General features: G+C 34.7%; 1 protein-coding gene across 1 annotated transcript in view; it reads right to left on the bottom strand.

The window, feature by feature from the left end:
* CCDC73 (coiled-coil domain containing 73) overlaps positions 1-20,057 on the bottom strand; it is a 106,003-nt gene that overhangs the window by 71,306 nt on the left and 14,640 nt on the right. The window contains exons 3-6 of the mRNA XM_027561965.1: positions 17,818-17,889; positions 16,362-16,431; positions 15,002-15,090; positions 1,536-1,574 (exon numbers count right to left, since the gene is read on the bottom strand). Of these exons, the coding sequence (XP_027417766.1) occupies positions 1,536-1,574; positions 15,002-15,090; positions 16,362-16,431; positions 17,818-17,889 (270 nt within the window). The remainder of the gene's footprint in view (positions 1-1,535; positions 1,575-15,001; positions 15,091-16,361; positions 16,432-17,817; positions 17,890-20,057) is intronic.

Below are 20,057 nucleotides of genomic sequence, written 5' to 3'. Positions count from 1 at the left end.
TCAATATACAAAATAATTTTAATGCAAAGTGATTCATTTAATGCCTTGAAATGTCAGAAAAAATTATAACTATAATACAAATATCATTTTAGTAGGTTCTTAAGAATCTTAATTCACAATACAATGCTCAAAACTGACCAAAAACTATCACAAGTATACTGCAATGTTTCCACTTGTTTTTAAGATTACAAGTATCTGTCTGATGAAATTTTAAAGTGGAATAAAACAAAACACATTTTATGTTGCCTTTGATCTTTAACTTGTAGCTTTATCTCCCAGGTCAGAGGGTACATTATTCAATTTCACTATATTTTGTGTAAAACCACTGTAGCGTTGAAGATGACTTTCAGTACAAATGTCATGGTACTTAAAGCTAAACTGGAATCTAGTTTTTCAGCTCCTTAATTAAAATCATAGTTTAAAAGAGTCTGACAATATTATCTTTAGTCTTTCCAGTTGAACAGTGACAGAATTTTCAGATCTTTTATTCAATCAAGCTTAGCAATCTCTCTGAGGCTTTTATTTTCTAACCCATCAAAACATTTCAATAAGCAAAATATGTACTTTATATTTTTGTATTCAATGTGATAAGGAGTGATTTCTCATTTCTTACTTCTCATAGATATAATAGACAAACCTTACTCAAAAATTAGTTTCACTTGCCTTATGGTCTGCTCCAAAGAGAATGAAATAGCATAAAGACATCCAAAAAGTCCTCTTAAGATATAAGTGGATATGGGAGGATTTTGCTCAGTCAAAAATACAGAGAAAAAATTCTTTTGTATCAAATAGGGATATAGAGAATATGAAAGTAAATATTTCCTAAAATATTGTTGTAAAAATGCAAATATTAATTTTACTATATTACATAAGAGGAATGTGCAACAAACAAACACTTGTTGAATGATAAAGGATGAGTACCATATCTCAAGTGCAGTATTCAAATGTTACTTCATATTATTTCAATTTTTCAGGCTAAAAGTAATAACTACACGTTTACACAAATACCTATGAAAGACATCATTAAAGTAAGGGATTTCACAGTTCTGATTTCACTTCTTTGTTGTTTAATTTTGATACAGACCTCTACCAACAATTCAGTAACTGTTAAACTTATTTTATCATATGTAAACACTGAGCCCTGGTGACTCAGATGGTAAAGAATCTGCCTGCAATGCAGGAGACCCAGATTCGATTCCTGGGTTGAGAAGATCCCCTGGAGAAGGGAATGGCAACCCACTCCAGTATTCCTACCTGGGAAATCCCATGGACAGAAGAGCCTGGCAGGCTACAGGCCATGGGGTTGCAAGACAGTGACTAACACACACACACACAGGTAAACACTGGGTAAACTGGAAATACACTTGTGAAATAATTCATTTAAGCTACATCTGAAATTGTAGTCCTTTAAAACGGATATCAATATCCAGTTTCAACTCCTTTTTACTATAAGTATCACATTAATTTGACAAAAATACTGTACACATTATGTACTAATTTGGGGTGAGTGGGTAAATATTTTGAAATTTCCTTACCATTTCACTCACTTTCTTCTGTAAAGAATATTTAGAAACCTTGAATAAAATAAGCAGAAAAAAACTTTGTTAAAACTTTTTAGCTATTTTCTATAAATTCCTTCTGAAACTAAAATTGTATGCTATATGACATTTATCTTCTATGTACTTCTTTCCAATGACATTTTTTCAAAGTGTTATTTGCCATAACTTTATTTCTCATAACAAAATACATTTATTTATTCAACACGTATTTACAGAGCAAGTACTATATGCCAGCCATTTTCCTAGGATCCTGTGATACAATAGCAAACCAAGTCCCTGTTCTTAACAAGCTTTCTGTCTACTGGGGGTGGTGGCAGACAGACAACAGAATATAAGCAAAAAGTATAGAAATTAGAGAGTGACAAATACTATGAAGAAAAATAAAGCAAGAAGAACAGCAAAGAACTCTAGGCAGGTTTGCTACTTAATATTAGCTCTTTTGTTGAAAAAATTTTGATAAAATAGATAAGCACAAGGAAAAATGTTACCTTAAAAAAAACAATCCAGAAATAACAATCATTAATACCATAGTGTTTCCAGGTACTTTTCTATGTATTTTAAAAAAGAGTCAGTGGGGGGTAGAATAATAATATATGTACTATTTTGTACTGTTATTTTTACTTAATATATAGCAAACACTTTTATATCACAAATTAATCTATAACACAAGTTTTTAATGGCTGAATAGTATTCCACTGTTTAACCTTCTACCATAGTTTTATCAAACTGCTATTTTTGTAGACTTACCCAGTTTTCAGTTCTATGAAAGAATTCTTCTTTCATATAAACATACTGTACCAAAAATAAACATGCTGCACCAAAAAAAAGTCTGTAGTTACCCATTTTAGCAGAATGAACCCCATGAAGCAGAACTCCTAAGATGTGTTCATTTTTATAGACTTAACAATTGTCATTACACATAATAGTCCTCCAGAGTGGTAGGCCAAGTTAAGCTCCAACTAGCCATGTATGAGTGCTTCTCTGCTTACTCAGCAGTAAAGAATCTGCCTGCCAATACAGGAGATGTGGGTTTGATCTCTGGGTCAGGAGGATCCCCTGGAGAAGGAACCGACAACCCAACTCCAGTATTCTTGCCCAGGAAATCCCAGGACAGAGGAGCCAGGTGGGCTACAGTCCATGAGGTCACAGAGTCAGACATGACTGAGCGACTTAACAACAACAACAAAGCCATGTATGAGTGCTTATTTACTTGAATTCACCTAGTATTTGTTAAAATTTAAACAAGAGTTCACTACTTCACATTTCCTATAAAATAAATTCTTCAGCATGCTGCCTTGAGTAAGTTAATAATTTCATTTCATTTTGGTGTAATCAGTTATGTGTGATTCATTTCTTCAACAAACAATGAATGCTTACTATAAGTAAAGCACTCATGTAGACACTGAAGGTATAGTATTGGACCAAAAAATCCTGTCCAGTATAAATTCTGGGGAATGTAGATAATGAGCAATATAAATAAGTTAAAATATATGGCTCTACTAGATATTGATAAGTGCTTAAGAAAAATAATAAATCAGGGAAGAGGATTACATAGATGGCCAGGAAAGTCTTTCTGAAAGGACAACTTATGAGTAAAGACTCAACAGAAAGTAAGGAAGATTATTCCAGCAACTGCAAAGGCCCTAAGGTGAGAAAATGTCTTATGTAGTCATAGAACAGCAAGGACGCCAATATGGCTGGAAGGTTTAGTAAGCAAGGGGAAAAAAAAAAAACAGCAAAAACTGAGTTCAGAGGAGAGTAGGAGAGGGGGTAGGACCAAACCATTGTAGGTCTTATAGCACATGATAATGATTTCCACTGAATGAGACAGGAAGCCACTGAGGAGTAGCAAGCACAAATGTGACATAACCTAACTTATTCTTTAAAAGGATCACTCTGTTATGTTAAAACTGAAGGAGAACAGAAGTGGCAGCAGGAAAAACACTTAATAAATGACTGCAATTGAGATGAAAGAGGATGATAAAAGAGGACCAGGGTGTTAGTAAAAGACACAATGAGAAGTGGTTGGATTCTTGGTATACTCTGAGAGAAAAGCTAAAAAAAAAAAAAAAAATCTGCAACAGGAAGAAAGAAGTTGTAATTAACAACAACAACAACAAAAAGACAAATAAATTATTTAGTTTTCAGGGGGATGAGATTTTAAGAAATTAGTTTTATTTAGTTTTCAGGGGGATGAGATTTTAAGAAATTAGTTTTGAACATGTCAAGTTTCAGATGTCTTTTAGACATCCAATTGTCAATCCAGGCTGCTTCTGGAGCTGGAGATAAACATTTGGAAGCCCTTTGCATGTAGATCCCATTTTAAAGAAAAGACACTGGACGAGATCACAGTATATTTTAGGGGAAACAGACAAAAGAAAAGTAAAAGGGTAGAAGTTAAGTGAAGTGAAAGTCTCTCAGTCGTGTCCGACTCTTTGAGACCCTATGGACTATACAGTCCTTGGAATTCTCCAGGCCAGAATACTGGAGTGGGTAGCCATTCCCTTCTCCAGGGTATCTTCTAAACCCAGGGATCAAACCCAGATCTCCCACATTACAGGCGGATTCTCTACCAGCTGAGCCACTAGGGAAGCCCACCTAGAAAAATAAGAAGAAAAAAAGAGACAATCCTTGGAACTCAGACCAGAATTATACCTTCAGTTTTTCACAGCACTTTTCTGCCTCTAAATTGTGTGAATGTGTGAATATGTGAGTCAATTCCACATATCATCTCTACAGATATAGATATATGTGGGCTAAGTCACTTCAGTCATGTCCAACTCTTTGCAACCCTACAGACTGTAGCCTGCCAGGCTCCTTTGTCCATGGGGTTCTCCAGGCAAGAATACTGGAGTGGATTGGCATTTCTTCCTCCAGGGTATCTTTCTGACCCAGGGATGGAACCTGCATCTCTTACTTCTCTCCTGCATTGGCAGGTGGGTTCTTTACCAGTACCACCACCCGGGAAGCCCCTGTGTGTGTGTGTGTATATAATATTGGTTCTGTTTCCCAGGAGAACCCTCACTAATATAGCTACCATTTGCCAAAGAAAAAACTGATAAACAGAGCAAATTTACCAAATTTTTTCAGGTCACTGTCCTTGAAACATTAATATCCTGCATTAATATCCCTTTTATTCTTTCTGAATCATGACTCACAACTCTATTTTATTAACACCTCTAGAGCACTTCCCAACTTAAAAAACTACCATGTAGCTGCATCCCTATGACAAGTCAAATCTGAAAGTAACATTACTAGATTGACATGAAATTTTTATGGATGTTCTATAATGATTTTTCATTCTGAAATCACATAAAATGGGCTCACAATATCAGATATAGGCATCTTTCTAACACAGGATAAAAAAGATACTAAGACTAATTAATGTATTAACTATAGAAGGCAATTTTAAAGATAAAGTACAAATGATTTCCTAGTTATCCCTCACTTTATGGAAAATTTTATGAAAAATTGACTGTAAAGTACATTTGTTTAGAGCAAATCTTTTTTCCCATTAACTTTCCATTAACTAGATTTATGTTACTTGAGAATAATTTTTTTTTAAATACTGTGATAAAAATATTTAACTTCTCACATTCCTGAACAAATCAGTCCCAAATTCATTAGGTGGGGAAGAAGTGAAAGGGTCATGGCAGCAGCATTCCAGAACAGAGAATCAGGCCTGAATGGTGAGGCAATTTACTGTGGGGAGTCAAAAGCTGAGCAAGGTGGTTAGTAGGCAGTGTTGAAAAAGGGTGACCCAGGTATCAGAGTTGAAGCAGGGAAAAGAGGGTATCCACATTAGGAAGGAAGAAGTAGCAGAATGGTAGCCTGGTCACATATAGGGTAATTTATCAGATAAGTAAATCTATTAAGAATAAAGAAAGTCATATTTTTACTGTAAAAGAAAGGAAATATATAAATATTGAAGGGAAATAAAATTAACCTCGGGTTTTGGATTAGAATTGGAAATAATGTGAATTCATGGTTTTTGACATACATAGATTGATAAAGAAACAAACATAATTATAACTGCATGTTTATATATTTGTGTGTATATAAATACATACATCAATTCCCTAGCTCTGCCCATTGACAGGGTCTGAGACCACTGACACCCCAATAGTAATGAAGTGTAACAGTGCTGAGATCTGCATGTCTACATTCCATTTTACACTGAAAGGAACCAGGGCAATGTTGAGAAATAATTTATTCTAAGGCAAGGTTAGTTAAACTACAAGGTGATCCTGGTATATTTTGTTTTTACCTAACAGCAAGAAAACACTAAAGAATGATAAAGACATGTCCATAAGGCTAAAAAATCAGCCTGAATGGATAGCTACTGGCCAAACTAATGACAATCTGAGCACTGAAATAAAATAACTGAAATAACCAATTATCTGACAGGATTAAATTATAGGAGCAAGGCCTTATTTCTGTAATATTCCTGCCAAAAGTGCATAAACTGATTCTATTCATGAAGAAATATCATATGAACAGAAATTGGGGGACATTCTACAAAATAACTGGTCTATGATCTTCAAGAGTTTCAAAGGCATAAAGCCAATGCAAAGACTGGGGAACTGTTACAGACTGAAAGAGATCAAAGAGACATGACAACTAAGAGTAACGTAAGATTTTAAACTGGATCCTTTTGCTAAGACAACTGGTAAAACCTGAATGGAACGTGAGAATTAGATTACAATTATATATCAAAATTAACTTTAAGATTTTATGGCTGTGTTATGGTTTTGCAAGAGAATGTCCTTGATTATAGGAGAGACAGTACAGTATTGGGGGAGATAGGGCATCAGATTGGCATATTACTTTTAAATCATTCAGGAAAATACATTCTGTAATGCAGAATTACTAGAGAATTGATATTTTTGAGCTGTGGTGTTGGAGAAGACTCTTGAGAGTCCCTTGGACTGCAAGGAGATCCAACCAGTCAATCCTAAAGGAAATCAACCCTGAATATTCATTCGAATGGCTGATGGCGAAGTGCCAATACTCTGGCCACCTGATGCAAAGAGCTGACTCATTGGAAAAGACCTTGATTCTGGGAAAGATTGAGGGCAGGAGGAGAAGGGGGCAACAGGGGATGAGATGGTTGGATAACATCACTGACTCAATCAACATGAGTTTGAGCAAACTCTAGGAAGTAGGGAAGGACAGAGAAGCCTGATGTGCTACAGTCCATGAGGTCACAAACAGTTGGATACAACTTAGCAACTGAACAAGAACAATGTATTTCTAACATCTCTGTAAGTTTATGATTCTCCAAACTACAAAATTATCCAAATATCTAAGAGTTCCTTATGGATAAATGTAGGAGAAGGGGACGACAGAGGATGAGATGACTGGATGGCATCACTGACCCAATGGACGTGAGTCTGAGTGAATTCCAGGAGATGGTAATGGACAGGGAGGCCTGGAGTGCTGTGATTCATGGGGTCGCAAAGAGTCGGACACGACTGAGCAACTGAACTGAAATGAATAGTAATTTGTTTACTCAACTACAATAACAATTTTAAAAATTTCTCTACTGGGATCATTTTTAACTAGATATCTGAGGTATGAAAAGAATCACTAAACTGTGTAACTACATAAACTTTAAATAGTAGCCTTAAACTTCTATTTCTTTTCCATCTATTTTAAAGAATATTTCTGGATATCACTATCAACTTCAGTTCCCTACATTTTTACTTTCTCATCAACAAGGTTAATAACATTTAAATTTTATTATGTAATCATAATTAAGTCTTCCATGCTTTGCTTATAGGTTAATTCTTACAAAATGAGAAGTCAACAGTGTTTATGTCATTAAAAACAACACAGATTTTTTTAAAGCAAAACCTAACAGGCTGTTAATACTACATTTTTTCTGGGACCAATATGCTATATGAAGGATGATTTTACTAGGGTCAGGACCTAAATATCTTCTCTTTTGTTTTAACCCATCAGTTGCTCAAAACCACTCTGAAATGTAATTTACTTTATATCCTAGTTATAGAGTAATCTGTTTTCTCTGGAGTTTCTAATCACTTACTGCTTTGTTGTTACATTGCTGTTGTTGTTGAAACAAAATATAAGGACTTTTTACCATATCAGTATCTTCCAGCCTCTTATTCATACAATCTGACAAACAGAATCCATGCCCTTCTTTTTACTGAAAACATTCTTCTTGGAACTCATTGACATTTTGTTTTACTTAATTTTTATTTACTTTGTTACATCAAAGTAACTAAGGAAATTCAAAATAAAAATTGCTTAATATCTCAAATGAGGAGAATCTAAACAATATTAAGACCATTTAATAACCTGAAAAAATATAGACTTAGATCCGTATCTCATACTGTGTTACAAAAGATAAACTTCAAATTGATCAAAGATATAATGTAAAATTTGAGTACATAGATGTAATAAAAGAAAACATGGGAAAATCCTTTTTATAACTTTGTAGTTGTGAATGCCTTTCTAACCATGACAAACTTCAAAAGCCATAAAAGGAAAATAATTTATAGCAAATGGTAAAAGTCAAACAAAATCAAAATACAAATGACAAACTGAAAAAAACATCTGAAGCCCAGAACACAAACAAAAAGGGCTTATTTCTGAGAAATAAAGAATTCACAGGCGTGTTATCAGAAAGATGGTAGATCAGGAGGACCCAGTCCTTTTCCCCCAATTCCACCTCCTCCACATGACTTAACAAGTACCTATGAATGATAACAGTTCTGGAAGACCTCTGGAGTACAATTAAGAAACTGCAGGAACCCAGTAGAGCACCAAAAATCAAGGATGTCTGAACAGAAGTGTAGGCAGCAATTCACCTGTGTCATTCCATCCTCTAGACTCACACAGCTTGGTGCCAAAAGAAACGCCCTCAACCACAACTCTCCTCAAATGGGAGAAAAGGAGAGCAGGAGGACACCAGCAGCCTTCACCACAAAGACCTCAACAGCCCTTATCACTACCATGGACATGAGTGAACTTCACCTCCAAGGACCCTTACAGTCTTTGCTATGTCCATACCTACTTGAGTTGATGGAGATCCCTGGAGCCCAGGACACTGTGCTCTTTCTTGGAGCCAGAGGCACCACTGCTCCCAAACCAAGTCAGAGCTGCCTGACCCAGCACTATACCTAGTACCACCACATACCCTACTCAACTAGCATTCTCACACCCACCAGTAGGTCAAGATTTATACTCACCAGAGCTAGTCCAAAAACACTGCTCCTTCAATGCACAAATACCAACAAAGGACTACAGGAACACAAAAATCAAGGAACCATGAAACCACCGAAGGAACTTTGCAAATTTCTAGTAACTGACTCCAAAGAATTAGAGATCTATGAACTACTTGACAAAGAACTCAGAATAATTGTTTTATAGAAGCTCAGCAAAGTTTAAGACAACACAGATAGAAAATTCAACAAAATTAGGAAAAAAAAATTACATGAATAAAATGAGAAGTTCAATAGAGATAAAAGTCACAAGGAAAGAACCAAAAACAAACAGAAAAAAAACTCTAGAGCTAAAGAACACAATGAATGAAATTTAAAATGTAATAGAGAGTTCCAACCAGCACACTCAATGAAAAAGGAGGAAAAAACCCCAGTGAACTCAAAGACAGGTCATTTTAAATTGACCAGTGAAAAGAAAAATTAATGAGAATGAAGAAAGCGTGTAAGATTCATGGAACACCCATCAAAAGATAAGACTTTTAAAAATCACTACAAAAACTTCAAATAAAAGAAGAGATGAAGAGATATATAAAACAACTGAAACAGAAACAGTCAACAGAATGACAACAGTAATTCCACACCAATTAATAATTACATTAAATGTAAGTAGATTAACTCTCCAATAAAAAGGCATAGAGAGGCTAAATGAATTTCTAAAAAATCCAATGACACAGTATCTATAAGAGACTCAATGTAGATTTAAGAACACACATAAGACTAAAAATAAAAAGATGAAAAGACATACCAAAGAGTAATCAAAAGAAAGCAGAGTGGCTAAACTTATATAAGATAAAATTGCCTGAAGTCACTCAGTTGTGTCTGAATTTTGTGACCCCATGGACTGTAGTCTGCCAGGCTCCTCCATCCATGGAATTTTCCAGGCAAGGATATTGGAGTGGTTTGCCATTTCCTTCTCCAGGGGATCTTCCTGACCCAGAGATTGAACCCAGGACTCCTGTACTGCTCCTGATGCTGCTGCTAAGTCACTTCAGTCATGTTCGACTCTGTGCAACCTCATGGACGGCAGCCCACCAGGCTCCCCCATCCCTGGGATTCTCCAGGCAAGAACACTGGAGTGGGTTGCCATTTCCTTCTCCAATGCATGAACGTGAAAAGTGAAAGTGAAGTCGTTCAGTCGTGTAGTCTCTTATCGACCCCATGGACTGCAGCCTACCAGGATCCTCCGTCTATGGGACCCTCCAGGCAAGAGTACTGGAGTGGGTTGCCATTGCCTTCTCCTGCACTGCAGGCAGACTCTTTACCATCTGAGCCACCAGGGAAGCCCCATCACATAAAATAAATTAAGTCAAAACTGTCTCTAAAGACAAAGAAGGTCATTATATAGTGCTCAAGAGTCAGTTTGGAAGATGCAATAAATATATATGTATCCAACATCAAAGCACTTAAATATGCAAAGCAAATATCAATAGACTTGAAGGGAGAAATCAACAAAAACACAATAATGGTGGAGACTCCAATACCTTACTTTGCATACAGATAGAAGAAAGAAAATTAATAAACAGTTGACTTGAACTTCACTATAGATCAAATGGACCTAACAGACATATACAGAAGTTTCACTCAAAGGAAGAAGAATACACATTCTTCTCAAGCACACATGGAACATTCTCCAAGATAGAGCATATGTCTATCATATGGTCTATCACAGAAAAATCAACTTTAATGTGATAGGCCACAAAAAAGTCTTACATTTAAGAAGATGGAAAGCATTCCAAATATTTTTTCTGGTCACAATGGAATAAAATTAGAAATTATTAACAGTAAGAAAACAGAAAATTTACGAATACTTGGAAGATAAATAACAAATTCTTGAACATTCATTATTTTTTAAAAAAGGATAATTTTAAAAATAATCTCAAGACAAAATGAAAACAATAACACAACATACAAAAACTTACGGAATGCACCAAAAGCAATATAATAGAAGATTTCATAATGATAAATGCCTACATTAAAAAAAAAAAAACCTCACACAATCTAACTTTACATCTCAAAGAACTAGGAAAATAAAAAAAGAACTAGCCAAAATCAGCAGAAGGAAGAAAATAGTAGAATTTAAACAGAAATAAATCAAATAGCAAATAGAGAAACAATAGAAAAAAATCAACAAAACTAAGACTTAGTTTTTTGGGAAGAATAAGCAAAACTGACAAACCGTTAGCTAGACTAAGAAAAAGACAGAAGACTCAAGTAAACAAAATTAGAAATGAAAAGGAGACATTACAGTGGACACCTCAGAAATAAAAAGTATCATAAGAGACTATTAAAAACAACTATATGCCAATAAATTCTCCCATTAGAAGAAGTGGATAAATTCCCAGAAAAACACAACCTACCAAAACTGAATTTGAATGAACTAAAAAGTTTGAACATACTGATAGCAAATGAGGACACTGAATCAGTAATTTAAAACCTCCCAACAAAGAAAACCCCAGGACTAGATGGCTTTGTGGAAGAATTCTACCAAACATTCCAAGAAGATTTAACAGAAATCCTTCGTATATCCTTCCAAAATGCAGAGCAGGGAACACTTCCAAACTCATTTTATGAGGCCAGCATCATTCTGACAGCAAAACCAGACAAAGACACTATTAGAAAACTATAAGCCAGTAGCCCTGATGAACAAAGATGCAAAAATCTTTAATAAAATTCTAGAATATCAAATTCAAGAGCATATTAAAAGGACCATACACCATTATCAAATGCACCTCAATCCCTGGGATAAAAGGATAGTCAACCATATGCAAATCAACCAATGAGATACACCACACTGACGAAAGGAAAAAACCACACGTTCATCTCAATAGACACAGAAAAAGCATTTGATGAAATTCAACACCCATTCACGTTAAAAAACTCTCAACAAAATAGGTATGTAAGAAACATGTGTATGCTCAGTTGCTAAGTTGTATCGGACTCTTTGCAACCCCAAGGGCTGCAACCTGTCAGGCTCCTCTGTTCATGGGATTTCCTAGGCAAGAATACTGGAGTGAGTTGCTACTTCCTTCTTCAGGGGATCTTCCTGATCCAGGGACTGAACCCATGTCTCCTGCATTGGCAGGTGTATTCTTTACCACTGGACACCAGGGAAGGCCATATAAGAAACTTACCTCAGGACCATAAAGGTCATATATAAAAAACCCACAGTGGACATCATAATCAATCCTGTATAAGGCATGAGTGCCTATTCTCACCACTTCTATTCAACAGAGTACTAGAAGTCCTAGCCAGAGCAATGAAAAAAGAAAAAAAAAATGAAAGGCATCCAAAACACAAAGGAAGAAGTAAGATTATCGATATTTTGAGGTTAACATAATCATGTATATAGAAAACCTTAAAAGCGCAACAAAACCTGTTAGAGCTAATAAATGAATTCAGCAAAACTGAGGATACAAAATCAACATACAAAAATCAGCCACAATTCTATAAGCAAAAAAAAAAAAATATTTGAAAAGAAAATTAAGAAAATCACAATAGCAACAAAATGAATAACATATTTAGGAACAGATTTAAGCAAAGTGGTAAAGCTTGTACATTGAATACTATAAAACACTGATAAAAAGAAATTTAAAAGACATATATAAATTTGATGGTTGAATGGCATCGTCAACTCAATGGGCATGAGTCCGAGCAAACTCCAGCAGACAGTGAAAGACAGGAAAGCCCGGTAGGCTGCAGTCCATGGGGCCACAAAGAGTCGGACATGACAGCAAATGAACAACAACAAATATAAATGCAAAGGAATCTTGTGTTCATGGATGGAAAAATTAATATTGCTTAAATGTCTATATTACCCAAAGTGGTCTACAGATTCAGTGCAATCCTTATCTAAATCACATTGCCAATCTCTACAGAAATAGAAAAAAAAATCCTAAATTTATGTAGAACCATAAAAGACCCTAAATGCCCAAAGCAATCTTAAGCAAGATGGAAAAAATCGAAGAAATCATACTTCCTGATCCCAAAATATATTTCAAAGCTATAGTAATCAAAGCAGCATGGTACTGACAAGAAACAAAACAAAACAAAAACCAACAAGAGACATATCAACCAATGGAACAGACTAGAAAGCCCAGAAATAAATCCACATGTCTGTAGCCAACTGATCTTTGACAAGAACACCAAGAACACATAATGGAGAAATGACAGTCTTCAATAAATGGTGTTGGAAAAACTGGATATCCACATACAGAACAAGGAAATTGGACCCATATCTCAAACAATGCACAAGATTTCATACCATAAACAAAAATCAACACAAAACAGATTAAAGACTTAAATACTGAAGCCATAAAACTACTAAAAGGAAACACAGGAGCTTCTCTTAGTCTAAGCAATGATTTTTTTAGATATGACACCAAAAGACCAGGCAACAAAAACAAAAATAGAAAAGCGGGACTGCATGAAACTAAAAAGGTTCTGCACAGCAAAGGAAATAATCAACGGAGTGAAAAGGCAACCTACACAATGAGAGAAACATTTGCAAACCATGTATCTGATTAGGGATTAATATCCAAAATATAGGTGCTGCCCAGATGGGAGAGTGGTAAAGAATCCACCTGCCAATGCAGGAAATACAAGATATGTGGGTTCAATCCCTGGGTCAGAAGATCCCCTGGAGTAGGAAATGGTAAGCTGCTCCAGTATCCTTGCCTGAAAAATCCTATGGACAGAGGAGCCTGGCAGGCTACAGTCCATGGGACCACAAAGAGTCAGACACGACTGAGTGATTGAGCATGCACAGAGAGACACACACACAGACACACAGACACACACACACACACACACACACATACACATCCAAAACATAGAAGGAATTCATACATACATACTCAGTATCAGAAACCCCCAAATAACCCAATTAAAAATTGAGTTGAGGAACTAAATAGACATTTTCTCAAAGGAAGACATACAAATGACTAACAGGAATATGAAAACATGCTCATCATTACAATAATCAGGGCAATGCAAATCAAACTCATAATGAGGTTATTAACTCACACCTAATAGAATGGCTGTTCTACAGGCTGTTCTCTGTCTAAAAAGACAAGAGATAAGAATTTTTGGCAAACATATGGAGAAAAGGAGTGCTTGTCCTTACTGGAATCAGACTAAAGGAAGAAAGCTTGTCAACTGCTTAAACAAATGCATAGTATGGTATGAATTATCTGATTAAGGTAGTAACCATCAGAATCCTTCCATTGTGAAAATATACATTGTTCTTTATAATTATCTGTAAGTGGTACTCTGAAATCATATGAATATCTTTTCCCCAAAAACTCTCTACTTAACTTTTTATTTAGTTTAGAATGTAAACTCCACAAGGGCAGAGGATAAAAGTTCCTTTTATTCACTGCTGTATTCCCAGTGCTTAGAGAAGCATTTAGCACATGCTGCTGCTGCTGCTAAGTTGCTTCAGTCGTGTCCGACTCTGTGCGACCCCACAGACGGCAGCCCACCAGGCTCCCCCGTCCCTGGGATTCTCCAGGCAAGAACACTGGAGTGGGTTGCCAGTGCCTTCTCCAGTGCATGAAAGTGAAAAGTGAAAGTGAAGTAGCTCAGTCTGTCCAACTCTTAGCAACCCCATGGACTGCAGCTTACCAAGCTCCTCCGTCCATGGGATTTTCTAGGCAAGAGTACTGGAGTGGGGTGCCATTGCCTTCTCTGATTTAGCACATAGCAGACCTTAATAAATATGTATTGAATTAACCATCATTTGTTGTATACCTCTGTATTCTCTGAGACTGAACAACTTAAAGGCAAGGGCTATTTCTTTACCTTTGTATTTGCATAAAATAAACATAGTTTTGTACTTAGCAAATAATAATAACTAAATAAAGGCTATTTATGTTAATTTTTAAGGACCACAGATAAATCAGTTATAATATATAGGCCTAACGTGTTGTCTATAAAGTGTTAAAAATAACATATATCTAACTATAGTACTGTTTAAAATAATAAAAGCTATTTTAATATTTCCTTTTAAAACAAAAAGTAAAGCAAAAATCCTACTAATTTGAAATCAAAGGCCCTCAGAAAAAAAGCACCAAGTTATATAATATATGACATGAATTTTTGTCAGCTTCACTTTGCTAGATTACATGTTTAATGGTATTTTACTGATACAATGTTAAAATGCCAAGTTACTTATCAAGAAATACTAAATTACTTTACCTGTAATGTCTTTAATGTTTCCTTCAATCCTTCTATTTCTTTTTCCTTTATTTCTGTAGCAAGTTGAAATTTTCCCTTTAAGCAAAAAACTATATTTCACTAATTTCCAATGTAAGTGACATTATTAACAGAGAAAACAAGAGTTCAAGAACCAAAATCTCTACTTGAAACTAAATACTTCACAGACTTTAAACTTGGAACTATACTATAACCCATATTTCCAGTGATTACAAAATATCACAAAATTACAATTAGGTCTATACAAGATTACAAATATCATGAAATGGAAAACCTCATCATAACAATAAATCATTTTATCAGGAAAGCATTCCTGAGAACTTATGGACACTATATAATTATTTAATTCATATAGCTAGAATAAATATATTCTAATTAATAAGACACAATTACATTTGTTTTATAAATATAGGGATATTATAAAAATTTTTAAGAAAGGCCTTTTGCTAAAAATAGCTATAAATTTTAATATTATAAATGGCATATCTTTTGATATAATAAAAACATGTATTAGCTATCTTACTGTGTTTTAAAGAATGTAATTTCATTGAAAAGGCATTAAAAACATATTATACGTAATAGAAACACTGTAGTATAGTGGAAAGAGCATTAATTTAAAGGCTGAAGAAATCTAGGTTCATTTCAACTTTACCGCTTCAAAATGGGAACTTCAGCAAGTCATTTAAATCTTGCTAGGCCTCAATACTCTTAACTGTAAAATGATAAGAGCTGAAGTAACAGGATTCCCTTAAATCCCTCCTGTTTCTAAAATTTTAGGAAATTAATAGTCTCCATTGTTTATTACCAATGCTCCTTTCCATTATAGTGAACAATTGATAATTAAAAGCATTTAACTGTTTCAAATTATTAAAAAATTAATAAATACCTTTTCTTCTTCCAAGGCACACATCTTCATTTGCAACTGATAAGAATTTTAAAAATCAAAATACAGGTAAATGAAATATTACCAGTGATTTACACTGGCCAATGAGACTATGTGTGTGCTAAGTCGCTTCAGTGGTACCCAACTCTTTGCGACCCTATGGTCTGCAGCTTGCCAGGCTCCTCTGTCCACGGGATTATCCAGGCAAGCATACTGGAGTGGGTTGCCATGCCCTCCTCCAGGGGGTCTTTCTGACCCAAGAACTGAACCTGTGTCTCTTATGCCTCCTGCATCAGGAGGCAGGTTCTTCACCACTAGCGCCGCCTGGGAAGCCCAATGAGACTACAGAAATGTCTATATTGTTTGAACTTAGTACAATGTGATTATGTTTTCACACTGAGAAAATAAATAATAAAAATATAAAATAGGGGGAAAAGCCAGTCACCAAAGTAAATGAACAATTTAATCTTAGGATCAGAGTATCCACGTTTTTTCCCCCCAGTTTCTTAAATGTTTCAGTATGTTGCATCTACTCATAAACAATAACATATAACATTTTCTAAAAGCACACTTTTATGAAATTGATATAGTTTATATTTGCACTGACAGTATTTTCTGAAATTTTTTAAAAATGCATGTGTCAGTCTAATAAATAAATAATGACATTTTAAAATAGGAAAACTAAAGTGAACTTGCCAACAAAAACTAATTAAATATTCCAAGCAACACAAAGATACTAGACAAAGTTGTTAAGAAATAAAACTTCTTTGGCATTTCTCCATCTCATTTTCCATATTCCTCACTTACATTCAAGAATCCCTTCTTTAAAAAAAAAAAAAGAAGAAACAAATATTTGTTAAAGGAAAAAAAATAATAATAAAGAATGCAGTAGCACTTTCTCCTCTAACTTTCAGATAACCTGGATTTCTTTCTTGCCCAGAGTCCCTTGTGGTAACAGAGACTTAGACTTGCTCTCTCCTAAGGAATACTATGCTGTATAGTTGGTTTCTGCTTCCTTACCCTTCAATTAAAACTCCCATAACTTAAGTAAAGCCAATTTCAGACTACAAGGAAGAAGTTTACCATCTGCTCAAACAAATCCACGCTACAGTGTAAATTAGCCATAACCTTAACCCACTAGTAATGTAGATTATATAGGTTTATTTCTTTTTATGCATTTCTTTCTAAACACACACACTTGTATGGAAATAATAAAAACAAAAAGAGGGAAGGAAAAAGGAAGAAAAAATGATAATGTTGGCATGGCTATAGGAAAGGCACTTTCAGAGTATATTTTTCTTAGGCACATTTCTTACACTTATATTTTATAACTAGGGACTGAAGATCAATTTGAGGTAGTAAAGAAGAGCTATAGAATTTAGAATTCAAAATAATGGAAGGAGTTGTTTTTCATTTCTTTAAAATATTTTTCCTTTATTTTTTCTATTTTTCTACTAATTTTTCTTTCATTTGCTGATACCTGAAATTTACAGAGGTGAATGATAATCATATCTCCTCATCCTTTATATCCCCCTACTTGCATCTCAGCTTTTCACCAGTGTTATAATTCTTGCTTGGGTAAAGGAATAATGTGACAATGTAAGCTCCTGGATATGCTAGTTAAAGAAAGAGGGGAGAAGGGAGAGAAAGAGCAAGAATACACATTCACTTACATAGATTATTTAGGACAAATGAAAACACCTCTCCAAGGAAATAATTTTCTCCTTAATTAAGTCATTCTACTACAGTACAGTATTATCAGTTGTGATTCAAAATAACCTTGTTCATTTCCTGCTTCCAATAACACACTTTTTGTCTTCAGTGAGTATGATGAACAACATGTCATAATATTCATGAGAAGTGGGAAAATTGCAATATTTAAAACTGTAGTGTTTTTCTATCCTTAAGAAATTACCTGCTTTTTAAAAACTGCCATGGCTTCTTTGTGTTGCTTTGCTAATGTATCCTTTTGATTCTGAAGAGTTTCCTATTTCAAAAATTATGAAAAGTTAAAACATAAATTATAGCAACTCAGTTTTAAATTTTTACTGGATTCACAAATTATACATCTTCATTGTACATATTATTTTAGGCTCTTAAGATGCAACTCACGACAGTTTTTATAATTTTTTTAACTGTCATGAAACTCAGCATACAATAATTTTGCTTCCAGTTGCGTCTTCATGATAAAACATATTGCTTTTTAAAATTCTAATCTCTGAATATAGCTCACTCTAAAATTTTCTTCAAGAAAATATCATCGAAATTATTAAAATTAACAGTCCAATACAAAGTAGACTAGTTTCAAGAGTTTCAAAAAAAACCAATTTTATTACCTAAGCACAAGTGTTTACATGGTAACGTTTGATTCTTTAAACTCACTAAAATAATTTTTTACAAAATCAGAAGTACCACAGGGCATCTTAAAAAAATTCATATAAACGATTCCATTTCTTTCCTCTACACCTTTTTTTAGTTGAAGTTGTATCCTGTCATTTAGATTCAAGATGAAGTTTTCTTCTACCTTTATCAAGTAATTCTTATAATTAAAAAAATTAGATCTAAAACTGACAACCACTTTCAAATGTTTCTTTTATTTTATTCGATAGTCCTACATATACATTGATTTATCAATTAAAAAAAATTTTTTAATGATCTACTGATCTATTATGATAGTTGGGAATTTGGCTTTCTTATACAACCATAATCCTACATGTCCTCCCTCTATTCTTCCAACAGTTATATAAAAAATGTGACAAATATTAATAGTATTTATACTCTTGTAATTATGCAATTTTTATTCAATGCTAAGCCACATGGCATATCATGATTACATTTCTATTCTCATACAACTTTTATTTTTTCTGAAGCTAGCAATTACTTTAAAATATTTTAATTCTCATAACTAATTTTTAGAAATAATATGCCATTTCCAAGGTCTGTATCAATTGGTTCAGCTGCAAAAAAGAATAGAAAAGGCAAAGTAAGAAGATCCCAAGAATGACTTAAGAAATCCCAAACTGTATAGGAAACCAGACATTAAAATTTTTTTTTGGCCAAACCATGTGGCTTGGAGGATCTTAGTTCCCTGACCAGGGATTCAACCTGGGCCCCAGCAGTGAAAGCACCAAGTCCTAACCACTGGACCACCAGGGAATTACCCAAAAATTAGGCATTTAGAAAACCTGTAGATATTGTACAAAATTTTTCAGAGGCTACTGCCCAGTTTATTAGACTCTAATCTACTGCTGCAACAAGGAAAGAATGAATTTATAGGAAACGTCAGGGACAAGTACTTTGAGGAGAAGATTATGAAGTAGGTGTGAACTCCAGCTCTCTCCCCACTTTTTGTGAATAGCTGTAAAATCTAGAAATAGATTTCCAGGTGCATGCTCAGTTGCTAAGTCATGCCTGACTCTATGACCCCTTGGACTGTAGCCCCAAAAGCTCCTCTGTCTATGTGATTTCTCAAGCAAGAATACTGGAGTGGATTGCTATTTCCTTCTCCAGGATCTTTTTGACCCAGGGATTGAACCTGCATCTACTGTTAGGCAGGCAAATTCTTTATCACTGAGCCATCTGAGAAGCCCAATCATACCCATACTGGTGTTAAAACACTACTGTTCCCCATTCAAGAACCCAAAGGGTGAACATTTGTTCAAGACCTTAAGGCCATAAATAAAATAACCACTTCCCATTCCTGATAAATTATGAGCCATTCAGTAATTTCTAAGACTGCTTACTAAGAGAAAATTAGAAAGTTGTCTAGATTTCACTGACTACTACAGATATTGGATAATTTAAGTTCTCAATAATGGAACTTTTCCCTTAGGAACTTAAACAAAAACAAGAATATTTTCTTTTAAAAAAATAACTTTTCAACAGCCCCTCCCACACACACACACCTGCAGTTAAAGCCCTCCAAATTGTCATAAAGCTTTCTATTTGTATCTGAGCAATGCAGACAAGTCCTTAATACTCTAACAGAACACCGCAAGTATCGGCAGGACCCAACTGCTTACTACAATCTTCCTCTTGACCCACTGGCAAAATCCTACTCCTTATTTAAGGATAGTATTAGCAGCAGCCAAACTAGCAGAAGCTTCTATTGACTTAGTTTAAGGATCTTGTTTAAATTTGATAGTTCTATATGCT

Source organism: Bos indicus x Bos taurus, chromosome 15 (assembly GCF_003369695.1).
Source record: "Bos indicus x Bos taurus breed Angus x Brahman F1 hybrid chromosome 15, Bos_hybrid_MaternalHap_v2.0, whole genome shotgun sequence".
Taxonomy (NCBI): Eukaryota; Metazoa; Chordata; class Mammalia; order Artiodactyla; family Bovidae; genus Bos; species Bos indicus x Bos taurus.
This window is presented reverse-complemented; position numbering and strand designations above follow the sequence as displayed.